The sequence below is a fragment of the Xyrauchen texanus genome, chromosome 47, assembly GCF_025860055.1.
Source record: "Xyrauchen texanus isolate HMW12.3.18 chromosome 47, RBS_HiC_50CHRs, whole genome shotgun sequence".
Classification (NCBI taxonomy): domain Eukaryota; kingdom Metazoa; phylum Chordata; class Actinopteri; order Cypriniformes; family Catostomidae; genus Xyrauchen; species Xyrauchen texanus.
In genome coordinates this window covers 14,848,525-14,870,190 of record NC_068322.1, presented here as the reverse complement: position 1 = coordinate 14,870,190, position 21,666 = coordinate 14,848,525, and the positions used below count along the sequence as shown (strand labels likewise).

General features: G+C 39.3%; 1 protein-coding gene across 3 annotated transcripts in view; it reads left to right on the top strand.

The window, feature by feature from the left end:
* Positions 1–273: 273 nt before the first annotated feature.
* LOC127638898 (ankyrin repeat and sterile alpha motif domain-containing protein 1B) overlaps positions 274–21,666 on the top strand; it is a 187,726-nt gene continuing 166,333 nt past the window's right edge. For all 3 annotated transcript variants that reach the window (XM_052120632.1, XM_052120631.1, XM_052120633.1), the window contains exon 1: positions 274–730. In XM_052120632.1, the coding sequence (XP_051976592.1) occupies positions 600–730 (131 nt within the window). In that variant the 5' untranslated portion in view covers positions 274–599. The remainder of the gene's footprint in view (positions 731–21,666) is intronic.

Sequence of the window (21,666 nt, the reverse complement as noted above, 5' to 3'; positions counted from 1 at the left end):
GCAACAAGGTGTATGCCAGCCTGCAAACATTAGGCCTACCTTTAATATGACATAATATCCTGTCCTCGTGCACCAGCAATAAGATCAAAACAAAGGTTACAGTAAGGCTGTATCGTCTGTGGAGTGTTCAGTGTCCGTGACTCCACGCCCAGCCGAAGCAGAACAGAATACACACTGCCATAGGAACCAACCGGGAGAGAGCCACTGATGCTGGGCCGCCCTGCTGTCGGTAAAACGGCACACACGCGCACACACATAAAGAGAGCGCGCGGAGAGAACAGCTCTTGGACGGTGAAGGCGAGCGCAGTGTGAGTGTGATATTACCCGCTTCTCCAGCCTGTCCGTTTGGAGGACCATCATCTTCCCGTTCCGCTCGGCTGCACCGGGACCGTGTGAAATATCCGGTGCAGCATCATCCCATCATTCAGCTGCGGTATGGACTAACGGCGTTCACGCGTTCATTCATACAGCAGCGCGCGGCGGAGCGTTTGCTTGTCGGTAACATGACACAGAAATCATAGTAGATAGTCTCGCCGTTTATTCGGAGTCTTTGGGATTGTTTTTGTTTTGTTTATTGGTGGATTAAACTTGTGTACGGGATGGGGAAGGAACAGGAGCTGCTGGAAGCGGCACGGACTGGGAATGTTGTCCTGGTGGAGAAGCTGTTGAGTGGGAAGAAAGGATTGCTTGGCTCGGGCTCCGGCTCCATACCCCTGCCCGGGTTACTCAGGTATGAAAACAGTGCTCTAGTGGGCAAGTTTGTGTTTTTATTTGTCGCGAAAGGGGTTTCCGTGAGCCCACGCCATACGTACTAATACGAATGCAGAATAAAGCGATTGCAGTTGCTTGTGCAATATAACACATCACCCACTCCCACTTTCGGTATCCCTGACCCACTGCGCCCCTCAAACACTGTGTGCTGTCGGGTTGTGTAGCTTGTTTTGTCTATACACACGCAAATATGTGAGGATACTTATAGATCACAGTTTAGTTTAATTGTGTTTAACTTCAGGCTGAACTTTGAGAAGTACTGTTGTTAATACTTAATGAGACAGGGGTTACCCAAAGAGAAGAGCTGTCATGAATGCGTGTGTATGTGCTATATTACCAATAAAAAAAAGAAATGGAAAAGAATAATAATAATAATAATAATAATATATATATATATATATATATATATATATATATATATATATATATATATATATATATATATATATATACAGGTGACCAAAAGTTTGGAATAATGTACATATTTAGCTGTTTTTTAAGGAAATTGGTACTTAAATTAATCAAAGTGGCATTCAACTGATCACAAAGTATTGCCAGGACATTACAGATGTAAAAAACTGCACCATCACTATTTGAAAAAAGTTGTTTTTGATCAAATCTAGACAGGCCCAATTTCCAGCAGCCATCAATCCAACACCTTATCCTTGAGTAATCATGCTAAATTGATCATTTGGTGCTAGAAAATCACTTGCCATTATATCAAACACAGTTGAAAGCTATTTGGTTCATTAAATGAAGCTTAACATTGTCTTTGTGTTAGTTTTTGAGTTGCCACAGTATGCAATTGACTGGCATGTCTTGAGGTCAATATTAGGTCAAAAATGGCAAAACAATAAAAGAAACAGCTTTCTCTTGAAACTCATCAGTCAATCATTGTTTTGAGGAATGATGACTATACAATGCTTGATATTGCCAAAAAAACAAACAAATTTCATACAAATATGTACACTACAGTCTTTAATGACAAAGCACAACTGGCTCTAACAAGGACAGAAAGAGATGTACAACTAAACAAGAGGATAAGTACATCAGAGTCTCTAGTTTGAGAAATAGACGCATTCATTGATTTCTACCCGCTCAACACCAGTTTCATGTACAACAGTAAAGAGAAGACTCAGGGTGCAGGCCTTATGGGAAGAATTACAAAGAAAAAGCCACTTTTGAAACACAAAAACAAAAAGAGAAGGTTAGAGTGGACAAAGAAACTGATATTGGACAACAGATAATTGGAAAAGAGTGTTATGGATCTTAACCCCATTGAGTTTTGTGGGATCAGCTAGACTTTAAGGTTCGTGAGAGGTGCCCTACAAGACAGACACATCTATAGCAAGTGTTACAGGAAGTGTGGGGTGAAATGTCACCCGAGTATCTGAACAACTGACAGCTAGAATGCCAAAAATCTGTAAAGATTTTTTGATGAGAACTCTTTGGAGTAGTTTAAGAAGTTATGAAAATAGTTTTTCTTTTTAATTATAATAGTAATTTTTCACATTATTAATGTTCTGACTATACATTGTGATCAGTTGAATGACACTTTGGTGAATAAAAGTACCAATTTCTTTCCATAAGAGCAAAATCTGTACATTATTCCAAACTTTGGTCACCAGTGTGTGTGTGTGTGTGTATATAAATATATATATATATATATATTAATACATGATGTAACCAAATATTTAAGACTAGGGGAACCAAATGTAAAAGTGTGTTGGTCCATACAATGCAAGTGAATGGTGGCTAAAACTTTGAAGCTCCAATAAGTACACAAAGGCAGCATAAAAGTAATCTATACATCTCCAGTGGTTTAATCCATATCTTCTGAAGCGATCTAATAATTTTTGGGTGAGAACAGACCAAAATGTAACTCCTTTTTCACTATAAATATTACCATTGCAGTCTCTAGGCACAATCATGATTTCAAGCTCAATTACACTTCCTAGTTCTTGACACATTCGCAGAGGGCTAGATGACGCTAGGAAGAGTAATCAAGCTTGAAATAATGATTGCCAAGGAGACTGCTGATGTCAAGATTTATGGTTAAAAAGAAGTTATTTTGGTCTGTTCTCATCCAAAATCGTTTGGATCCCTTCAGAAGAAAAATAGCATTTTAAGTGCATTTCAAGCAAGTGAGACAAAATTAATATTTGAGAGAGAGGAGAGAGAGAGAGAGAGAGAGAGAGATATGCTTCAGGAATGGCCAAGCAGAGATGGGGGAGGGCACCTGGGAACAGCATGCCTGCTCGCATCTGAGAGAGAGGCCAATCGAGTCTGACGGCTCAGAGATCAGCCACCTTGCTGGTTAAAACGACCATGATTTCTGCAGAGTACAATCAATATCTCTGTGTGTGTGCTGTCTGGACAAAAGATCGCATTCCATCGTAATTTCTCCAGTGAGAACGACTGTGAGCAGAGTGCGTGTCATAGTGAGTGACATCCGTCCAGTGCGTTTACAAAGAAAAGTCAAATGAAAAAACAGCACAAATGGGTGCAAAAACACACTTAAACAGCCCCTGTCTAACCCTATACTTGAATATCTGACCTGAAACCCAACGTTTTGTCAGTCCAGTTGGGCTCAGATTGGATTGCAGAACAATCAATTATTACATTGAAATAGATTAAAAATAATAAACAAAAAATGCAAATTAAGAAAATTCTGTGCTTTTTTTAACAGCTTTAAAAGTTTTTAATAGGAGTAGGCTAATTTTTAAATGTATTAAACCACTGAGGTGTGCATTAACTTAAGTATCTGACTCGCTGGGAGTGAGAGATGCTGGTGCAAAACACAACATTAGAGATCTTTTCAGTGATTTGAAACAATATAGCATAAAAAAGAACAACAACCAAACTAGAGGTAGACTGATATATCAGTTCTACCGATTAATGAGTGCCGTTTACTGATTGTTGCATATTCGTTATCTGCCAATATCTATGGCGATAGTTGCAGAGAGTTTTTTCATCATTTTGTCATTTCAAAATAAGAGTCCTCTGTGTGTTTCAGAGATTTTTATACTTAAATGTCCTTTGTTATGCCCCCCAAAAAAAATTCTGGTTATTTTGGTTGAACAATAAACTGCATCTGGGATTTTATTTATTTAGGACTCTTTGTCTGTGCTTGTCCTAGTAAGGAAATAATAAGATTTTTTTTTTGGACATTCTACAAATCAGTTTTAAAAACAATCGGCTGTGTAATCGGTTATAGGCCTTTCCCACCACCTTAGTTATCCATACCATACCGTACATGTATGACAGACTTTCTTGCATGGAACACAAAAGGTGATGTTAAGCAGAATGTGTACTATGCTGTTCTGTTTCAAACAATGAAAGTGAATGGGTATGGACTATGGACATTGTCTATCTTCAAAAAGCACAAAAAAGCACCATAAACATACCATAGATGTAGTCACTATAGCCAAACTTGTGCTCTATATTCGAAGTCTTCTGAAGCCATACAATATTTGTTTTTATGAAGAACAGACCAAAACAAATTTGTTCGTTATGCACTGATAATCTTCCCCTTTGCAGCAGCTTTCAAATCTTATTCGCGTTCTCGTATCCTATGTTAAAATATGGCGCATTAATACGCTTTGCATCAGGTTTGACACACATATATATTTGCATATTTGCTGCAAGGGGCACAGGACCCACTGCTGCATGATCAATGTTTTGTGGCCTCATAGTGCTAATGGATTAGTCCATCAATAATGACACAGTGTGAATGCTGCATTCGGTCCGACTGCAACTTAGCAACACACCATTTTTAACAATAGTACGTTAATTTGTACGTTAAATAATCAACTAGATTACATAGCGGTTACTCGTATCCCTAGTGATGATAACTTTTTGCTGAGCCATGATATTTTTAAGACTAAATGTTTATTATCTGCTCCATTCTGCCAGTCTTAATAAAAACTTCTCCAAAAATTCTGTCACCATTGACTGTCATTGTATGGAAAGTGAATAGTGACTGAGGCCTAATATCTCCTTTTATGTTTCACAGAAGAAAGAAAGTCACACTGACATACTGGCTTTGATTAAGCATAATGGAAATTGTGATGTTGGTGCTGGTTGTGGTTTTGGGAAGCAAGCTGGGATAATTATATTCCCATGGCTGTCAGTCATTTTGTGATTGCCTTGTTCTATAATTTGTTTGGCCATTGAGCTTGTCAACCATGCTTGCAGAGAAGGGTGCTGTGCATTCCTTTGAACCTGAAAGTGTTATTTTAACATTTATCATAAAAATGCAATGCAAAGTGTTAGTATTAAATGTTAAACAAACTCATTATACTTTTAGGTTAAAATTAGGATTATTTTTATTGTGGCATATGGTTTAAATTTCCTTTTTCCTGTCCTTTTTGATTTTGGGAAACACCAACACATACATCAAGAGAAATTTCCATTGATCGGTGTATTTAGGAAAGCATACATGTACTGTTTTTCCTCAAAATAAACATGACTTAAAAGATAAAATAAACTTGAGCAATGTCATGAAAGACACAGTCAAACATACTGTTTGGACTGGACCACATAAACAGACCTATTCTGTTTATTTTCAAATGTTCTCTGCAGTTTTGTATGATTAGAGAGCATCTTTCTCTCCCTCTCTCAATAATAATACGAAGAGAGTCATTGGCATCTGTTTTCTCTCTCGCTGTGTCTGGGGCAGTCAGGGCTTCGTCATGTCCCAGCAGTTTATGAAAATAAACATTCAACACGATTATCCCTCATCTTATCAGGCACAGAAACAGACCACAGTGCTGAGCAACACACACCGCATCCAAACAGAGCACACACTTCACCGTCAGAGCCGCTTACTAAAAACATGGACCTCTACCAACCATTCTGGTCTGGACAGCATCCGTCAGCTTAAGCGGGGGGAGTTCGTTCAGAGGGAGGGAGGAGGTTTATATCTCACCGTCCATTAAGAGCAGAGTGGACTAGGGAGGAGAGGGTGTTGTAGTCAGGGTCAAAGGTCAGAGTGTGGATAATGGAGTACATTTTGGGAAAATCTATGACTTGAAATATTACTGTATATGGAGTGTGTTTGTCTGAGACACTTTTATTGCTGTCTGGGCTTCTAAGTACTTAATTTTGTGAGTGTGTGATCGTGTATAAATTACATATTGAGGGCTAGTCAGAAATTGAAGTTTTCACTTTGCACAAGGACTCAGCATGTGACGCAGACAGTCACGGACTAGTCAGAATTTAAATATAAGCTAGGGCTGGACGATAGGACGATGGAATCTGATAACAACGATATCTGACAAATATCCCAATGGCGATTATGACACTCATTGACAGATGATGATCGACAATATCGGGAAATAACAAAAACCATTGGAAAATTGACAAAAATATTAAAAGGTAGCCCAGGGTGTGAAATTAGCCCCTGTCAAATGCAGGTATTTCATGCACAGTGGCAATTTTTCTCCTCTACTTGCCACTGTGGTGGCGAAATCTAAGATCTCTCAGAGTGACACATGACAAAAAATCTCACTGTTTTTGTCCTGGCGCAAAATGACCAGCTAACATCATTTCACTAATCATATCAGCAGCACCTGGGAAAGTGTGAATGAGTGCTAGTCAGGTGAAATCACTCTATCATTCTGATTGGATTATAAGGGCAGACTGATTGCTATAAAAGGAGGGAAGTACTTCAAATCATTGTGTTCTTGTTAGCAATGTTTACCTCTAAAGAAAGACGTGCAGCCATCATCACTTTGCATCAAAATGGCCTCACATGCAAGGAAATTGCAGCAAAGAATATTGCACCTGAAAGAACCATTTACTGGATCATCAAGACCTCAGAGGAGAGAGGTTCAACTGCAGTGAAGAAGGCTTCAGGATGTCCCAGAGTGTCCAGCAAGCACCAGGACCATCTCCTCCTGAGGAGACAGCAGGTTGGTGTGAGTGCATCTGCACGCACAGTGAGGCGGAGACTTTTGGACAATGGCCTGGTGTCAAGAAGGGCAGCAAAGACGCCACTTCTCTCTAAGAAAACATCAAGGACAGACTGTAATTCTGCAGGAAGTACGAAGATTGGACAGCAGAAGACTGGTGCAAAGTTATTTTCTCCGATGAAGCCCCCTTCCAGCTGTTTGGGACATCTGGAAAATCGCATTTATTGGCCAGAAAAACTCGCAAAGTGGACCAGACTTAATGCTTGCAGTATTGCTGGGCAAAATGCAATAAATATTTACACTATACTTTACTTTTTATGTGATGTTTTGGAGTGGGTAAATCTGAAATTGATTAAACCTCATTGATTGCCCAGTAAGCAATGTAGTGATAGCTCATGAAAATTATGACGTGGAAGTGTACAATGAAATTAGCTAAAACTGTGTGTAGGTTCTGTGGTCAGAGATTCTGTTGTGCTCAAAACTGCTCATTGTATCCACCCAGTACCTTCTAAATGCAACTTTATTTATTTGCAGACTGGTAAAAACCTTTGCACCCTGACTCCCGGAAATTGCATAGCAGCCAGCCAATCTCACTGGAACTTGCAGTTTCTGAAAACTCTTGCCATTTTTCAGGGCAGACCACCCTCTTTCAGGTTAAAACCCCTTATTCCTTGTTTTTAGATTAGCCTTTTCACCTCTTGCTCTAGCTAGATTTGTTGAGGCTAACAGCTCTGTGAAGGGAACCCATCTGCACTAGGTCGGCCTTTGATTAGTTTAGGCTTTCTCTAATGCTCCTGGCAGAGATTGTTCTACTCCTCTGAGCACACTTGCCTTTTGGTTAAAAAGCTGCCATAAATCAACCTCTCAGGCCTTCATCCTTTAAATTTGCAGCTTATGGTTCACTGTTTTCTGTGTTGATGAATGGCCTTCACTGCACTGTTTAGATGAGCATTCTCCTGTCATGCGGGTGCTGATAGCACGGCATCCCCCTGGAAAGTTCTCAATCACGTGACCAATAATGTGACCACTGGATTAGCTTGTTTCATGGAGATTTTAAAAGTCTACTGTGAGCTGCACGCCCATGATCTCTTCAGAGTGTAACATACATACCTGGCATGTCTGACTTTTCCAAATCACAGGAACTTATTAACAAGCTCACAGTTTTATGTAAGGATGTTTTGGTTGCGGGAAAGTAGGTGGGAATCGCTGGACTTTGACCATTCCGCTGGTGTGTGTGGAAATGCACAATTAGCTGAAGTTCCCTCCAAATGAGCTAAATTTAAATAACGTGTTCTTGACGTTGTTTTAAATAAATATGTATTTTAGGGTTAGGGTGTGGGCTGGGATTAGTCTGTAGTAATTATGATTATTTTTATATAAAAACAATATCATGCTATGCTGCCTTGTGAAGGCAAAACACAGTAACTATGCATTAGATGACCATTTAACTGTGCTCAACCATGCCGGGAGAAAAGCTTTAGAATGTGGTGAATGACGATTGTCAATTTGCCAACGCCAAGGTAACTCATTTGTTCATAGGTAGCTGGCAAAGTTCGCTAAGGTGAGGTTAATAACGTTTTATAAAAAATTGTGTATGTTTGGTGTATCTTCATGATTTCATGATGATGGTTTAACCATTAGTACATTAAAAGTAATATGTTATCAATGTATTACTCAATATATAATATTTTGTTAATACATGTCCTTTTTAGCTAATCTGGGAAATTTGACCTTTCTGTGTGTTCTTGTTCAGTGCAATGCACAACCTCTCAGCAAATAATGGTAAACCTTTCACACGGCATGGTTTCACAACAAGAACCTGTTGGCCCAATGGTGAAAAAGAGGCTTATGAGTTTTGCTCAACTATGCTCAGAGGAATAAAAGTGTAAAAATTGCAGTACCTACTAAATCAATCCACACTAAAAACCTAGTAACTTTGTAGACCGATAGTATTGTATCTTTTACAAATCTCCCCACCTTATCTTTCCATCTTTCTCTTACTTCCACTCTTTCTTTCCTCTCTCAATCTCTCTTCAGCTCATGTATACCACTGGTAGCAGGGCCTTCATTGTAGTATTGATCAGCCTCTCTCTCTCTCTCTCTCTCTCTCAATCAAACCTAAGACTCATCTTACAGTCTCATTAGAGGCTTGTCAACATGCCTGCCAAACAGCAGAGAAGGAAAAGGGGTGCCAAGAGAACTCAATTGCTCATTTCTGTTACGATGTCTATCTATCTTTTCTGATAAACATATTATTTATCACACTCATTTTGGGGTAAATCCACTGATGTAAATCAGTGTGTAAACCTCATAAGGAAATTTCACCCCAAAATCATAAGAATAAACAAATTATTATATTTTGCATAATAAAATTATGCCTATGAAATATGGTAATGCAAATAAATTTTTACAGACCCAATGTTTTTTTAATTATACATTTAATTTAGCCTACAATAAATTCTGTACAATACTCCCAAGATGTATAATTTCTTCTCAAATGTACTTTACAATTTAAATAATAAATTGTCATTATTTTGGCATTTTAAAACTGAGAATTGGGGGTGGATGTGCTCAATTTGATTAATAATGTTATTAAAAACATTATGCAAAAATAATGCAAAAATAAATAGTTAAATAAATAACAGTCCTAAAGATAGGCTTAATTTTTTTTAATGCAAAAATATACTGTATGTATTTTTTTACTTTTGATTTTGGGGTAAAATATGACCTAAACATGTTCTTGACCATTTTCGCTACATTCATTCTTTCTCTTGTGTCAGTGATGAAGTGGGTTGGACACTAGTCTGACAGAAGTATGTCTCAGTCTATGAGTCAAATCCAGTTAAAGGTGAGTTAACAGCAGCTTACTGCCTTAACCCAATCAGCATCAAGTTTCACATTAGTTGCAGCTCATATTCTCTGTGTATGTGTGTGTGGCCTGAAGTTGCAAAGTAATTTATTTGAACGGATATACCACCGTTTCAGAGCTTGTCCTGTGTACAGTATGCAGCCTTGGTCATTGTCTAGTGTTTGTGCACAAATAAAGTATGTACTCCTGATGCTGATGTGTTGTGTGTAGAATGACAGGCCAGGGTTAATGCAATATCCCATGATGCTTTTTACTTCTAGATGAGTTGACACATAATTTGTGTGACTCAATGATTGGGCAATGTACTGTAGAGTGGGGCAGAATGTTAGGAAAGTATGCATAGAGGAATTTACAATGTAGATGATGTGTTGAGATATTTAGTAACTGCAGATGTCTCTCTCCCTTTCTCTGTTCCTCCGTGTAATGGTAAAAGTTGTTATTGTGTCATTTACAGCCCTTGCACGCATCGGGGAAGGGGGTCTTACCCAGGTACGGCCTGGGTGCGATAGGCCAATGAAATTGCGTCCACCACCCAGTGGGAGAGCCTCTGTTTGGAGACAGCATTCCCTTTCTGTTGTCCACCAAAGCAGACGAGAAAAGAGATGCTCTGAACTGGGGTGAGCTTGCTCTTTTACCAGTTGACCTGAAGCCCTAAGCGGCTGAGGTGCCTGAGCACCTGGTCCCTGTGGGCACATAGTAACTCTCGGGAGTGAGCCAGGATGAGCCAGTCGTCGAGGTAGTTGAGTATGCGGATGCTGGCTTCTCGGAGCGGGTCAAGGGCTGCCTCTGCGACCTTCGTAAAGACGCGAGGGTACAAGGACATGCCGAAGGGGAGGACCTTGTACTGATACGCCTGACCGTCGAACGCGAACCGTAGAAAGGGTCGATGTCGTGGCAATATTGAGACGTGGAAGTATGTGTCCTTCAGGTCTAACGCTGCGAACCAATCTAGATGCCGGACACATGAGCATTTTGAATGGGAGTTTGTGCAAAGCCCGGTTGAAAACTCGCATGTCCAAGATCGGTCATAAGCCTCCACCTTTCTTGGGTACGATGAAGTAAGGGCTGTAGAAACCCTTCTTCATCTCGGTTAGAGGGACAGGCTCTATCTTGTCTTTGAGAAAGTGGGTCGCGATTTCCATGCGCAGGGATTTGGCATGTTCACCGTGTACTGCGGTAAAGCAGACACCTCGAAGGGGGGGGGGCCTGGCAAACTGAATCGCGTAACCGAGTCGGATGGTCCTGGCCAGCCAGCGTGACTGGTTGGGAAGTGAAAGCCACGCATCCAAGCTCAGTGCTAGGGGCACTAACGGGGCGATCATTTTTTATGTTCCTGGTGGGGCCTCTCAGCGGGGAGGAGCAGGTAGTACCCAGTCAGGAGGCAAAGGTGCATCCCGAGGATCTGGTGCTGAGAAAAGAATTGAAGCACTTACCTTGCTCCGCACAACCGGCAGGGGGCGGGTTAGTGAGGTGTCCTCTAGACTTGTCAGAACCGGCCGGCCGTCCAGGGAACAGTCGTGGGGCTGAAGGCGGGGGGTCCGCTTCCAGCATGCCGGGACTGTTGAGGTGTGGCGGCAGAGTGCCGTGAGAACGGCATTTGCGGGCCAGTTGACCCAGAGACAAAGGAATAAGCTCTTTTTAAATAAATTCAAACAAGGATTCTCCTCCCAGCCCTCCACCGGGGGATGGAATGGTCTGCTTAACAGCTCTGGAGCGAACTTCTTGGTCTCTGGGTCGATCGTCTCAGGGTCCTCGAGGGGGTCCTTGCGCTTCCTGCAGGGTGCTCAATGCAGGGGCTGAGAGCTGGGCCCTGGTTGAGGTGGAGCTGCGCGTTTCTTAGCCGCAGGAGGACACCCTCGGCGAGCAGGTTTGCGGCGGATGTGTGAAATGGCCTCTTTCTGCTTTTTCACCGCGGAGAACTGCTGGGCGAAGTCCTCGACGGTGTCGCTGAAGAGGCCGAACTTTGAGACAGGGGCGTCGAGGAAGTGTGTCTTGTCCTTCTTGCGCATCTCCACCAAGTTCAGCCACAGATGACGTTCCTGAACCACAAGTGTGGCCATCGCCTGCCCGAGTGACTGCGCTGATTGCGTCGCTGAGCGCAGTTCCTGCAGCACGTCGGGATCATTGCTGCACATTTTGCAGTTGATCTATTGTGTACCTACGGCACAGGACCCTTAGAGAAGGCATCCATTAGATCCTTTAAAGCAATTAAGTTCAGTGTGTAAGCTGCAAGCTATTGGTGTCAACCCTCCCCCTCTCTTCCAAAAACACTCTGATTTATGTCAGCGGTGTGCTGATTTAGAATGAAAAATTTAAAAGATTGAAAAAAGAGAACAAGTAGGATGATCATTAACAATTTACTGCCATTACCTTGTTAATATGTAATCATGTAATAAAAAGTAACTGTAGTCCGATTACGACTATTAAATGTAATGTAATACAATTACATGTACAGATTATGTAATCTGATAACGTAACCCAGATTACATGTAATCCATTACTACCCACCACTGCCCATAGGATAATTTATTTTTCTGTTTATAAGGCATTTGATGCAAATGAAGCACATGTCCTCACTACTTCAGCGTTTAATGTCGGTGGTCAAAACAACTTTCTGTGCTTTAGCGCCACCTGTTCAGCTGGTTTTGGGAACTGCAGCAGCTTCTGACACGTGATTCACTGCTCAAATTCTATTGGTCGGGGCGTTTCTTTGCCGGGCGAAGAAAAAAAATTATATGCACTCACTGTAAAAAAAAGCTTCACTTTGTCGGTGCGTGATTCGGCATGAAATTCGTTCCAGATGTGAAAGGCTCGTTAAGAATCAATTGTTACCATAAAAAATGTTTTAATCATGGCTAGAAATCGCGTCGAACGTTCACATTGGTATGAAAATGCCTTAACCTGGAAAACATGTTTTGTGTCCTTTGAGACACACAAAGAAGTTTTGCACAGAACATTGACTGTTTAAATCCCTGCCGCTGTGTCTGAGTGTTTCTATAGACTGCCATTCACTCCAAGGTCATAGCTGCTGCTATTGCGAGTTAGTGATGACCCATAGGGGAAAATAGACTCCTGGGAAACTCTGAATGTTGTTTGTGATTTGTGAGTGCAATAAATTGCTGTTTTTCCTCGGTTTTATTTTTACACTACTTTGTTTTGGCAGATTGTGTTTCAGAAATTTGTATGGGAGTAACGTATTGATGCTGACGTATGATTGGTCTAGTTGGTTGTGATTATTTACTGTAATCACAGTAAATCATAATTATTTACTCTTTTAATGAGCAGAATTTAACCGTGGCTGCATTATGACCCTGTGAGCACTGAATATTTTAAATATTTATTTGACATATGACATTTGCATCAATATGCACATCCATGCATGCATCAAGCAAGCACACATACACACACATTAGTGGTTAGTAGTGCCCCTCTTCATTCATTAGTGTGTGTGTGTGTGTGTGTGTGTGTGTGTGAGTGGGGGGACTCCTTCACTGGGAAAATACAGAGCACAGAACACACATCTCTCTCAGCACATTAGAAACAAATGAGCCTTCTCAACGAGACACACACACACACACACACACACACACACACACACACACACACACATAATCTGAATCTCAATCTTTCTGGTTCGGAATGTAATAATGGCATGTTGCTTACAGAATACTGCACAATACACACTGTATACTGACTACTATTTGAAAAGTAGGATGTGAAGCTGAATGCATTATGCAGTGATAAATGTTTCAAACTGTACTAGGCCAAAAATAAAAATTCTGTCATTATTTACTCCAAACCCAAATTACTTCTGTGGAACACAAAAAGTAAATGATTTTTGCCATACAATGAAAGTGAATTGTAACAACAACAACAACAACAACATACATAATAATAATAATAATAAAAGCATCATGAAGCACTTGAAACAGCTTATCAATGAAGTTAGAGGCAATAAAATCTGAAATGTAAGTGATTTTATGGCTTTCGGAAGGTGCGGAATATATTACACTAGTCGCATTTATTACTTTTATGTGTTTTTTGTTTTGTTTTGTTTTTTTGTCCTTTTTGTTTTAGTTTTCAGCCGAGAGTCACTATTCACTTTTATTATATGGTTAAAATGCTGTGTGAGGACTTTTTATTTGTATTTATCAAAAACATTTTTTTTTTTTTTTGTGACAATACGGCAAGGTAATTATGAAAGAATTTCATTTTGGTGAAATATTCCATTTAAAGGGATGTTAAAAATTGCTATGGAAGTATGGATATTATTTTGGTAAATTCATCACATTGGCCAAAATGTCCTAAATGCCCCCTCAATCCTGAGCCTCTTTCTTTGTGAGATACAGTATTCCATGCTCTATATTGCTTATTTTTGCAAACATAGTAGGTCACCTGCATTGGTAATAAGCTATGCATACAGGACTTTGCATTCAGTATACATTTTACATACAAGCCTGTACTATACTGCATAAATAGTAAGAGTATGCTATTCCAAACCAAGAATCTGTCTAAAACACACATTTGTGGGTGTGCTTGTGCTAGCAGGGCCTTGTTGTTAGCCTTGTGTGTGTTGGGTCCGTGTTAATGTGTTTCTCTGGTAATACAGTCTCCATCCATATAGCTGCTTTTGCAGTGGTAGATGAGAGTAGGCAAAGAAAAGTGTCTGTGTTACTGAGTGACAGATCATAATGACCATGTAAATGCTGTACATCCACACATTAATGTGGCAAATTTGATAACAGAAAGAACACACATACATCCCAAAACCAGTACAAATATGAAAATTCATATTTGAGCCTCCATTGTAGACAGTGCTAAGTTGTGTTTGCGAAGTTTTATTCTTAATTGTATTATTAATTCTGACGGGTTTTATTGTCGAGTGGCAGAAGAGAAAAATACTTTTTAAATATTGTGAAATATTCATGGCCCTCAGTGCACAATGAAAAACTATTTCACAATGAAAATGAAGACTATTTCAATTTTCCCAGCTGTGTTTTTTTCTGGCCCATGAATTTTAAGTGCATTGAAGGTCAATTTGAAAAAGGTTTAGTGCCATATTGAACTAGAAAAATGGCATGAGAGAAAGAGAAACCCCCCACAAACCCTTTAACTGTTCTTTATTCGGCTCAATATGTTATCATCACACAACCACTGTTACGTCACCTTGGGGTGGGATGCAACACAGTGAAGGAAAGTTTACGCACTGCTCAACCATCAAACCAAGAACAACAGTAAACAAGGATCCAATATTTATTTTTATTGGAAGTAAATATTTTAAAAGATGGAACAAATGCACAGCAGGTATTTGGGATTCAGGGTGACCCCTGGCCCAAAATAATATACAAAAAAAGTCTAGAAAGAAAAATGATAACTGATAATAGTAAGTAAAAATACAATTTAACAAACCTAACTTTACTAACAGAAACAGAGCAAACAATATCAAATAAACAGGGCAGGTCAAACCTAACTGCTATAGCTCAGAAAACACTCAAATTCTGAAGAGCAATGATGTAACAAACTCTCAGCTCGAGAGCCGAAGGGATTGGTCTGGGGGCTGGTGGGGAGCATAGAGGAGTGTGACAGGCCAGAAATCACAGCAGCTCGCAACTAAAAGGCATCTCAAGGATTGTATAGGCATTCAATCAGAAACTGCCAATCTGCAAATCAGCGGCACCTGCAGACACTCCCACAGACACAAACAGGGAGTAAGACACTGAACTGCACAGACAAAACTGCACACATTATTACAGTACATAACAACCACCCATGGAATGTAAAGGAGGAGCCAAACAGGCAAATAATCCTTCAACTCCCTTTATCTCCATCTGTCTAGCTTTATTTTTATCTGTCTCTTTGTATTTCTCTAGATGTGTGGTTGTGAGAAGGGAACCTCTGCTGAGTCAGCGAGCCGGAGCTGTGATCCCTGAAATAGGGCACAGCTGGAAGTGTAGGGTGTGTGTGTCTTTAGGAGTGGAGGCTGTTAAGAGAGTATTCCCAGACAAGATTCTGGACGATTTTGCTAGAAGCCCCTCTGTCAAAAAAAGCTCAGACACGCACTCTTTGCTAATACCATTGCAGGCAGAACCTGTTTCTGTCTGAGAAGAGTCACCACAGATTTATTTTGACATGGAATCAACACTGATTTGTTGGACCGCCACTCATGTCAATTGAAACCAAAATGCAATTTTTCTTTGGTTGAACTGAAAGCGGTAGAAATGTCATTGAAATTGGTCTGTTCAGCTGGAGCTGTGGTGCATTCGGTGCTCCAAACACATTGAGCCATGGTGCTTATGCGGAATATAAAGTTCAAATCCAGCCCCAATAATTTTCTATCCCGTTTAGAGTTCTGTATACACAATAAATTAATAGTTCACAAAATGTTTTTAATTCTGTCATATATTTTTCACCCTCATGTTGTTCCAAACCTGTATTACTTTCTTTCTTTTGCGGAACACCGAAGAAGATTATTTTAATGAATGTCTCTCTCCATCTTTTCAAAACAATGACTGTTGACAGTGGCTTACTTTAAAGCTTAAGGGATAGTTCACCCAAAAATGAAAATTCTCTTATAAGTTACTCACCCTCATGATATATCAGGTGTGCATGACTTTCTTTCTTCACCAGAACACATTTGAAGAAAAATTGAAAAATGTCTTAGCTCAGTATGTCCTTAAAATGCAAGTGAATGGAGGTTTCTCTTTTGAAGATCCAAAAATCACAGACTGTCAGAATAAACGTCATCCATATGACACCAGGTCTTCTAAAGCAACACGATCACTTTTGGTGTGAAAAAGATAAATATTTATAAGTACTTTTTTATAAATAAATAAGTACTTTTTTTTAACTCTAAATCATGCTTTCGCTCTGCAGCGGTAATTGACAATTGAAACACCCGGAAGAACAGCGCTGTTTACAAGTGAGACGGAGAAACGCTGTACAGTAGCTTGTTTGATTTTGGTTTAGATCTGTATTGATCTATTTCTTTACTCACAATGGTGCATTTGTGTGCTTATCCTGGATGTCTCAACCGAGTAGGAAATGTGAGATTACATCTGTATCCATGGCAAAGCCAATACGTCACAAGAGAGACCTCTTGAACTCCACCCTCTCAGAACATGTTGGATTATTGTTATAAAGTATTTAAATATCATATTTTTTCATACCAAAAGCCATCGTAACACTTTAGAAGACATTAATTTAACCACTGGTGTCGTATGGATGACTGTCTGTGATATTTGGAGCTTCAAAGGAGAAATTTCACAATTCACTTGCATTTAAAGGACCTACTGAGCTAAAATATTTTAAACATGTTCTTCAAATGTGTTCTGGTGATGAAAAAAAGTCATACACACCTGGGATATCATGAGGGTCATGAGTAATTTATGAGAACATTTTCATTTTTGGGTGAACTATCCCTTTAAAAAAGAACCTAAAACTATCATACAAGATATGTTGGTTTACACAAATACTTTTTAAAGTGCTAAACAATACAGATTCTTGTGTGAACATGTGAGCCACAGTGTTTTGGAAAAACTTTTCTGAAAAAGTACTTACATTTAAGTTTCTCATCAAAACAAATGGTATGCCTCAGAACAAAGGCCCAGCAATTCAGTTTTGTGTAGGACATTTGTTATTTAAATTTTATTAAAGTTTTTTGGACATATTACCATGGTACATTAATCATTCAGTAGCATGGTATATATTAAAGTACCATGGTATTACCATTTGACAACATCACTGTACCATGGTACTGCCCCTATTACTGTACCCACTGTTGAGGTTTCCAGGGAGGGCCAAGCTCATTATTGGGTGGGGAACTGGGCCTGGTTTACATTAATAGACTGGACAGACTTGGGAGTTGTGCATTTGCATTGGGAACATTAATGTATGTAGTACATAGCACAGTAAATTGTGTTTTCTGTGATTTGGCCTTTTTAAAGGGCCTTGAAATGGCTAGGTTAATATGCTGTTAATAGCACAAGCACACATGTACATACAAATAAACAAATTCACTTACTATTGCTATATGAAATCCTAGAGTTTTAAACTCTGCCTTAAAGTGGGGGTTGGATTGAGAATGAGAGAATAGGAAAGTGAGAAAGGAAACCAATTATATGCCCAGGAACAGAGTGGTATGGATTTTCCTCTGGGCTTGTAGCCAATCTTTTTCTCTTCTCCCCCTCTATCTTTTTCTCTTCTCCCCTTCTATCTTTTTCTCTCTCACTCTCTCATTCTCTGTCTGATGAATGCTTGAATATGGGAGGTGAATGAGCTATTGAAGTGTGTGGTATATGTAATGCGAATGATCAGGGAGGTTTTATCAATACTTATGCTCCTCAAAAGCTCATTTACAGACTCCTCACACATACAGGGACCTCCATAAAATGAAGAAAAATGCTGAAATCGATTCAATAAATCAATGAAAAATTGTTGCAGAAGATGGTCTGTTGTTCAGCAAATAGTTATCGTCATCATCATCATCATCATCATGTCATTATACCATAAGTATGCAAACGCAGATGTTAAATGTTGCCCAATCCATTCCTGTTGACTGTATTTAAAGTGTACAGTTAAATGGATGATAGTTACCTTCAAAAATTTGTGCCATTAGTTCATGCAGTATTTTATTAGATAGCTAGACATCTGAGGAGTGTGTGCTATTTTGTTTACTAAACTGTTAATCTGCCATGACTTTCCTTGATCTGAAAGAGAAAAGTGAGCATAGAAAAGTTTAACGTTATAGCGTCCTGCGTGTCAAACTGTTTGCTTTGTGTTATGAATTGCTTTCTGACACATTTCGGAATGCAAAGACTCTAATGATAAAGCTTGCATTGCGTTTAGCCAGAAACAGACTTTATGCATGTATGCTTATGCAAACGCGAGAGATTGGTCGACCCATTGCCAACACGTTGTCCAGTTGAATATACTTAATGCGCATTCTTGTATTACTGTGGCAGTAACAAACCTCAACATTCAAGTCGGATGATAGAGTTACCTTCAAATGTCTGAGCTATTAAACTTGATGTGTGATTATTCAGGTAATTTGCCATAAATATATAGAATACATTTCATGCTCAGCAATATCCTCTTCAAACTGTTGTTTCGCCGTGACCATTGTTGGCTTGAAAGAGAAAACTCACCGTAGAAGCAGAGAGTTCACTCTAATGTCCACTATAACGCCCCTTGTGTTGACGTTGAGACTACAGCACGTATTTGAGTTGCTTTTTGAACACTGACACGTCTGACATGTTTTGGAATGCAACAATGAATGAAATTGAGCCTGCATAGATAGAAGTGCCTACGTTCACATACTTGTGTAGAGTACAGCTTTGGGCCTTACACTGACTTAACAAGGCACAACTCAATACAGCAATGGAATTTAAAAGAGTGTTTATGGATTGCAATTCATTAAAACATTAAATATACATTAAACATCAAATATCTTCTGATTGACTGCAAATTGAGTCACGTTGCTTAGAAGTTTTGTCACCAACATATGTTGTGTTTTCAATGCTGGTCCACAACTAGATTAACCAGCAAGACCTCCTTGGTTAATCGGCACTAACCAGCCTAGATCAGCATGGGAATGGAATGCTACCTGGTTAAGCTGGTCTTTCAGTAAGGAGTGTGCGCAGGCTTAAACTTTGTGTCTGGTTAGGACACAGACTTGCTGACAACATGACTAGAGCTATGAAAATGAGGAGTTTCTTGAAAAGGAGAGGGGAAAACATGGGGACAATTAAGAGCGTGTTTAGTTTTTTATAAGAGCACCTGTCTGTTCATCCAGTCTTTAATTAAACCCACTGACCCTTTGAGCTGTCACTCACCCAACGCTACTCAATGAACACACATATCAGGTGTATTTGCCTATTGTGTGCTGAAATCACTTTACAGATGAGTCATTCTCAAATTCTGAGCTAAAAATGTGTGTGTTTTCTGTAAGCGGCAGTACTAGGAGGTTTCCATACTGCTTCTTTGTCAAGTTTAATTCATCTTCTCATTTTTTCCCTCTGTTGCAGCTCTTTACACTGTGACTCCAGTTTGGACCATGTGTGTGTGTGTTCCCGCAGGGCTAAAGCAGTAAAAAGGCCTTGTAAAGCAGATCTGCAAATGGTTTTGTGAAACCCACACTTAACCTTGTGATACCATTATATTGCCTTTCTACTAAAACTACGATTGTGGCTCTTTCAGCTCATGACCTGGGACGATTGCACAGTCCAGTTGCAGCAGCCATTGAGCCCACTGTGCTTGAGTTTATGAATTAATTTAGAGATTGTAGATTCAGTCAGGAACGATGTTCATGTGGTTGATTAACAAAGTCTTTGCTTTAGTATATGCTCGTCTAACCATTTGGTTCTTACATCTCACTTCGTCTCTAGCTTGCAAATAAACACCACTGCACTGCCACGGATAAAATTGAATTCTGAATTTTTGAGATTCTGGTACAGCAGAAAAATCTATTTGGTTTCTCCCACCCCTAATGAAGACAGATGTTAAACGCTCATTCAAGATGTAAAAAGCTATTAGTTACCCACTAACAGTTAGCTTTCTGCATGATTCTTTAATTGATACACCTTCAGTTTTGAAAAGTCTGGACTTAAAGAAAGTTCAAAATATCCCACTGTTAATTATGACATTGTGGTGTTCGTTTGTGCTGGGGGGGGGGGGGGGTTCTTCCTTATACAACTAAATGCTTTTACAGCTAATGCTTTATGCGGTCTACAGAATCCTCACTAGAGGTTCATAATAAGTTTGTATACCCTGCCTTCTGGACCTCAAATGTTCTTTGTAAGGAACACATTAAGAACAACACAAAATTCTTAATGAACCTCCAACTCTAGTGTAAAAGAGAGAAAAGGGACGGAATGGATTTGGGGAACAAGCAGGAACGAGCAGCTCTTATTGGGGATTTTACCCACAGAAGATAATGCAAGCAGACTGGATTTATGTTTTTATTACATTTATATGTGACATCATCTGGTACACAAAACACACAATTTTCTTGCTCTGGAAAACGACTTGTTCTGTGTGTATGCTTTGGGAGCACTCCTTCTGGACTGTTTAGTAAGGCTTTAAATAGCTTTAAAATAACTTTTTTTTTTATTTCTTTATTAGGAGGGCTTGAAACACCAATTAAATATATGTACTCACAGACACACTAAAATGTGTGTTTTTATGTTTGTAAGATTCGAGTTAATTTACGGATCTGTGTATTTCAGTTTGTTACAGTGGGAGAGAAGTGTCCTTCACTCTGCTCCTTGCACTTATTCACAGTGATATAATGCAACTCTTTTTCATGGTGCACAATTGATCATATTCTGGGGGTGTTCTGCAACTGGACACGATTTTTCTCTGTGTTTACAATGGTACAGAGAGCTTGCAAAAACTTCCCACAAAGTTGCATAGCCAATTTTATCTCCAATTAGTGATGCTTACTGTAAAGACCCTAGACTCTCCACTTTGCTGTTGTGCACAAGGAATCAAATAATCGAGAACGTGTTCAGATTTAAATATTCCACTAGTATAAACACTACTCGAATATTGCAATTTGACTTTCTTTTGTGCCTTTGCCTGCCTTTGTTGGCAACAATTTAACCACTTCTCTCACCTAAATCTTGCCGTTACAACTCAATGATTGGTTGGCATTATGGATGCATGATGTTGCTAAATTAATAGTTCACCCAAAAAGAGAATTCTGTCATTATTTAAAGTGATTGTTGTAAAAATTTTGTTGTTTATGCATTTTGCAAATTCTTTCGTAAGAAAAACAGGTACAAATATTGAAATTTTAAATAAAAATCTGAATTTCAAGTAATCCATTACTCGTTTTGTTTCTGTTAGTGTACTCGACAACAAAATTACTCAATGTCTATCCCTAGTCCACACAGGTGTCCTAGCAGAGTAAACACATGCAGGAAATGTTAATCAAATTCAGTATCTGATTCAAATACACTCATGCAATTTAAGCATGGTTTAATTGTATTATTGTGGACACTGTGTATCTCCCACATTGTTTAATATTTCACATATTGATCCTGTGCATTTTTACTTGTAAGACATTTCACATGTAAACCAAATTTTGTAAAAATCTTTTTTTCCACATTCTCC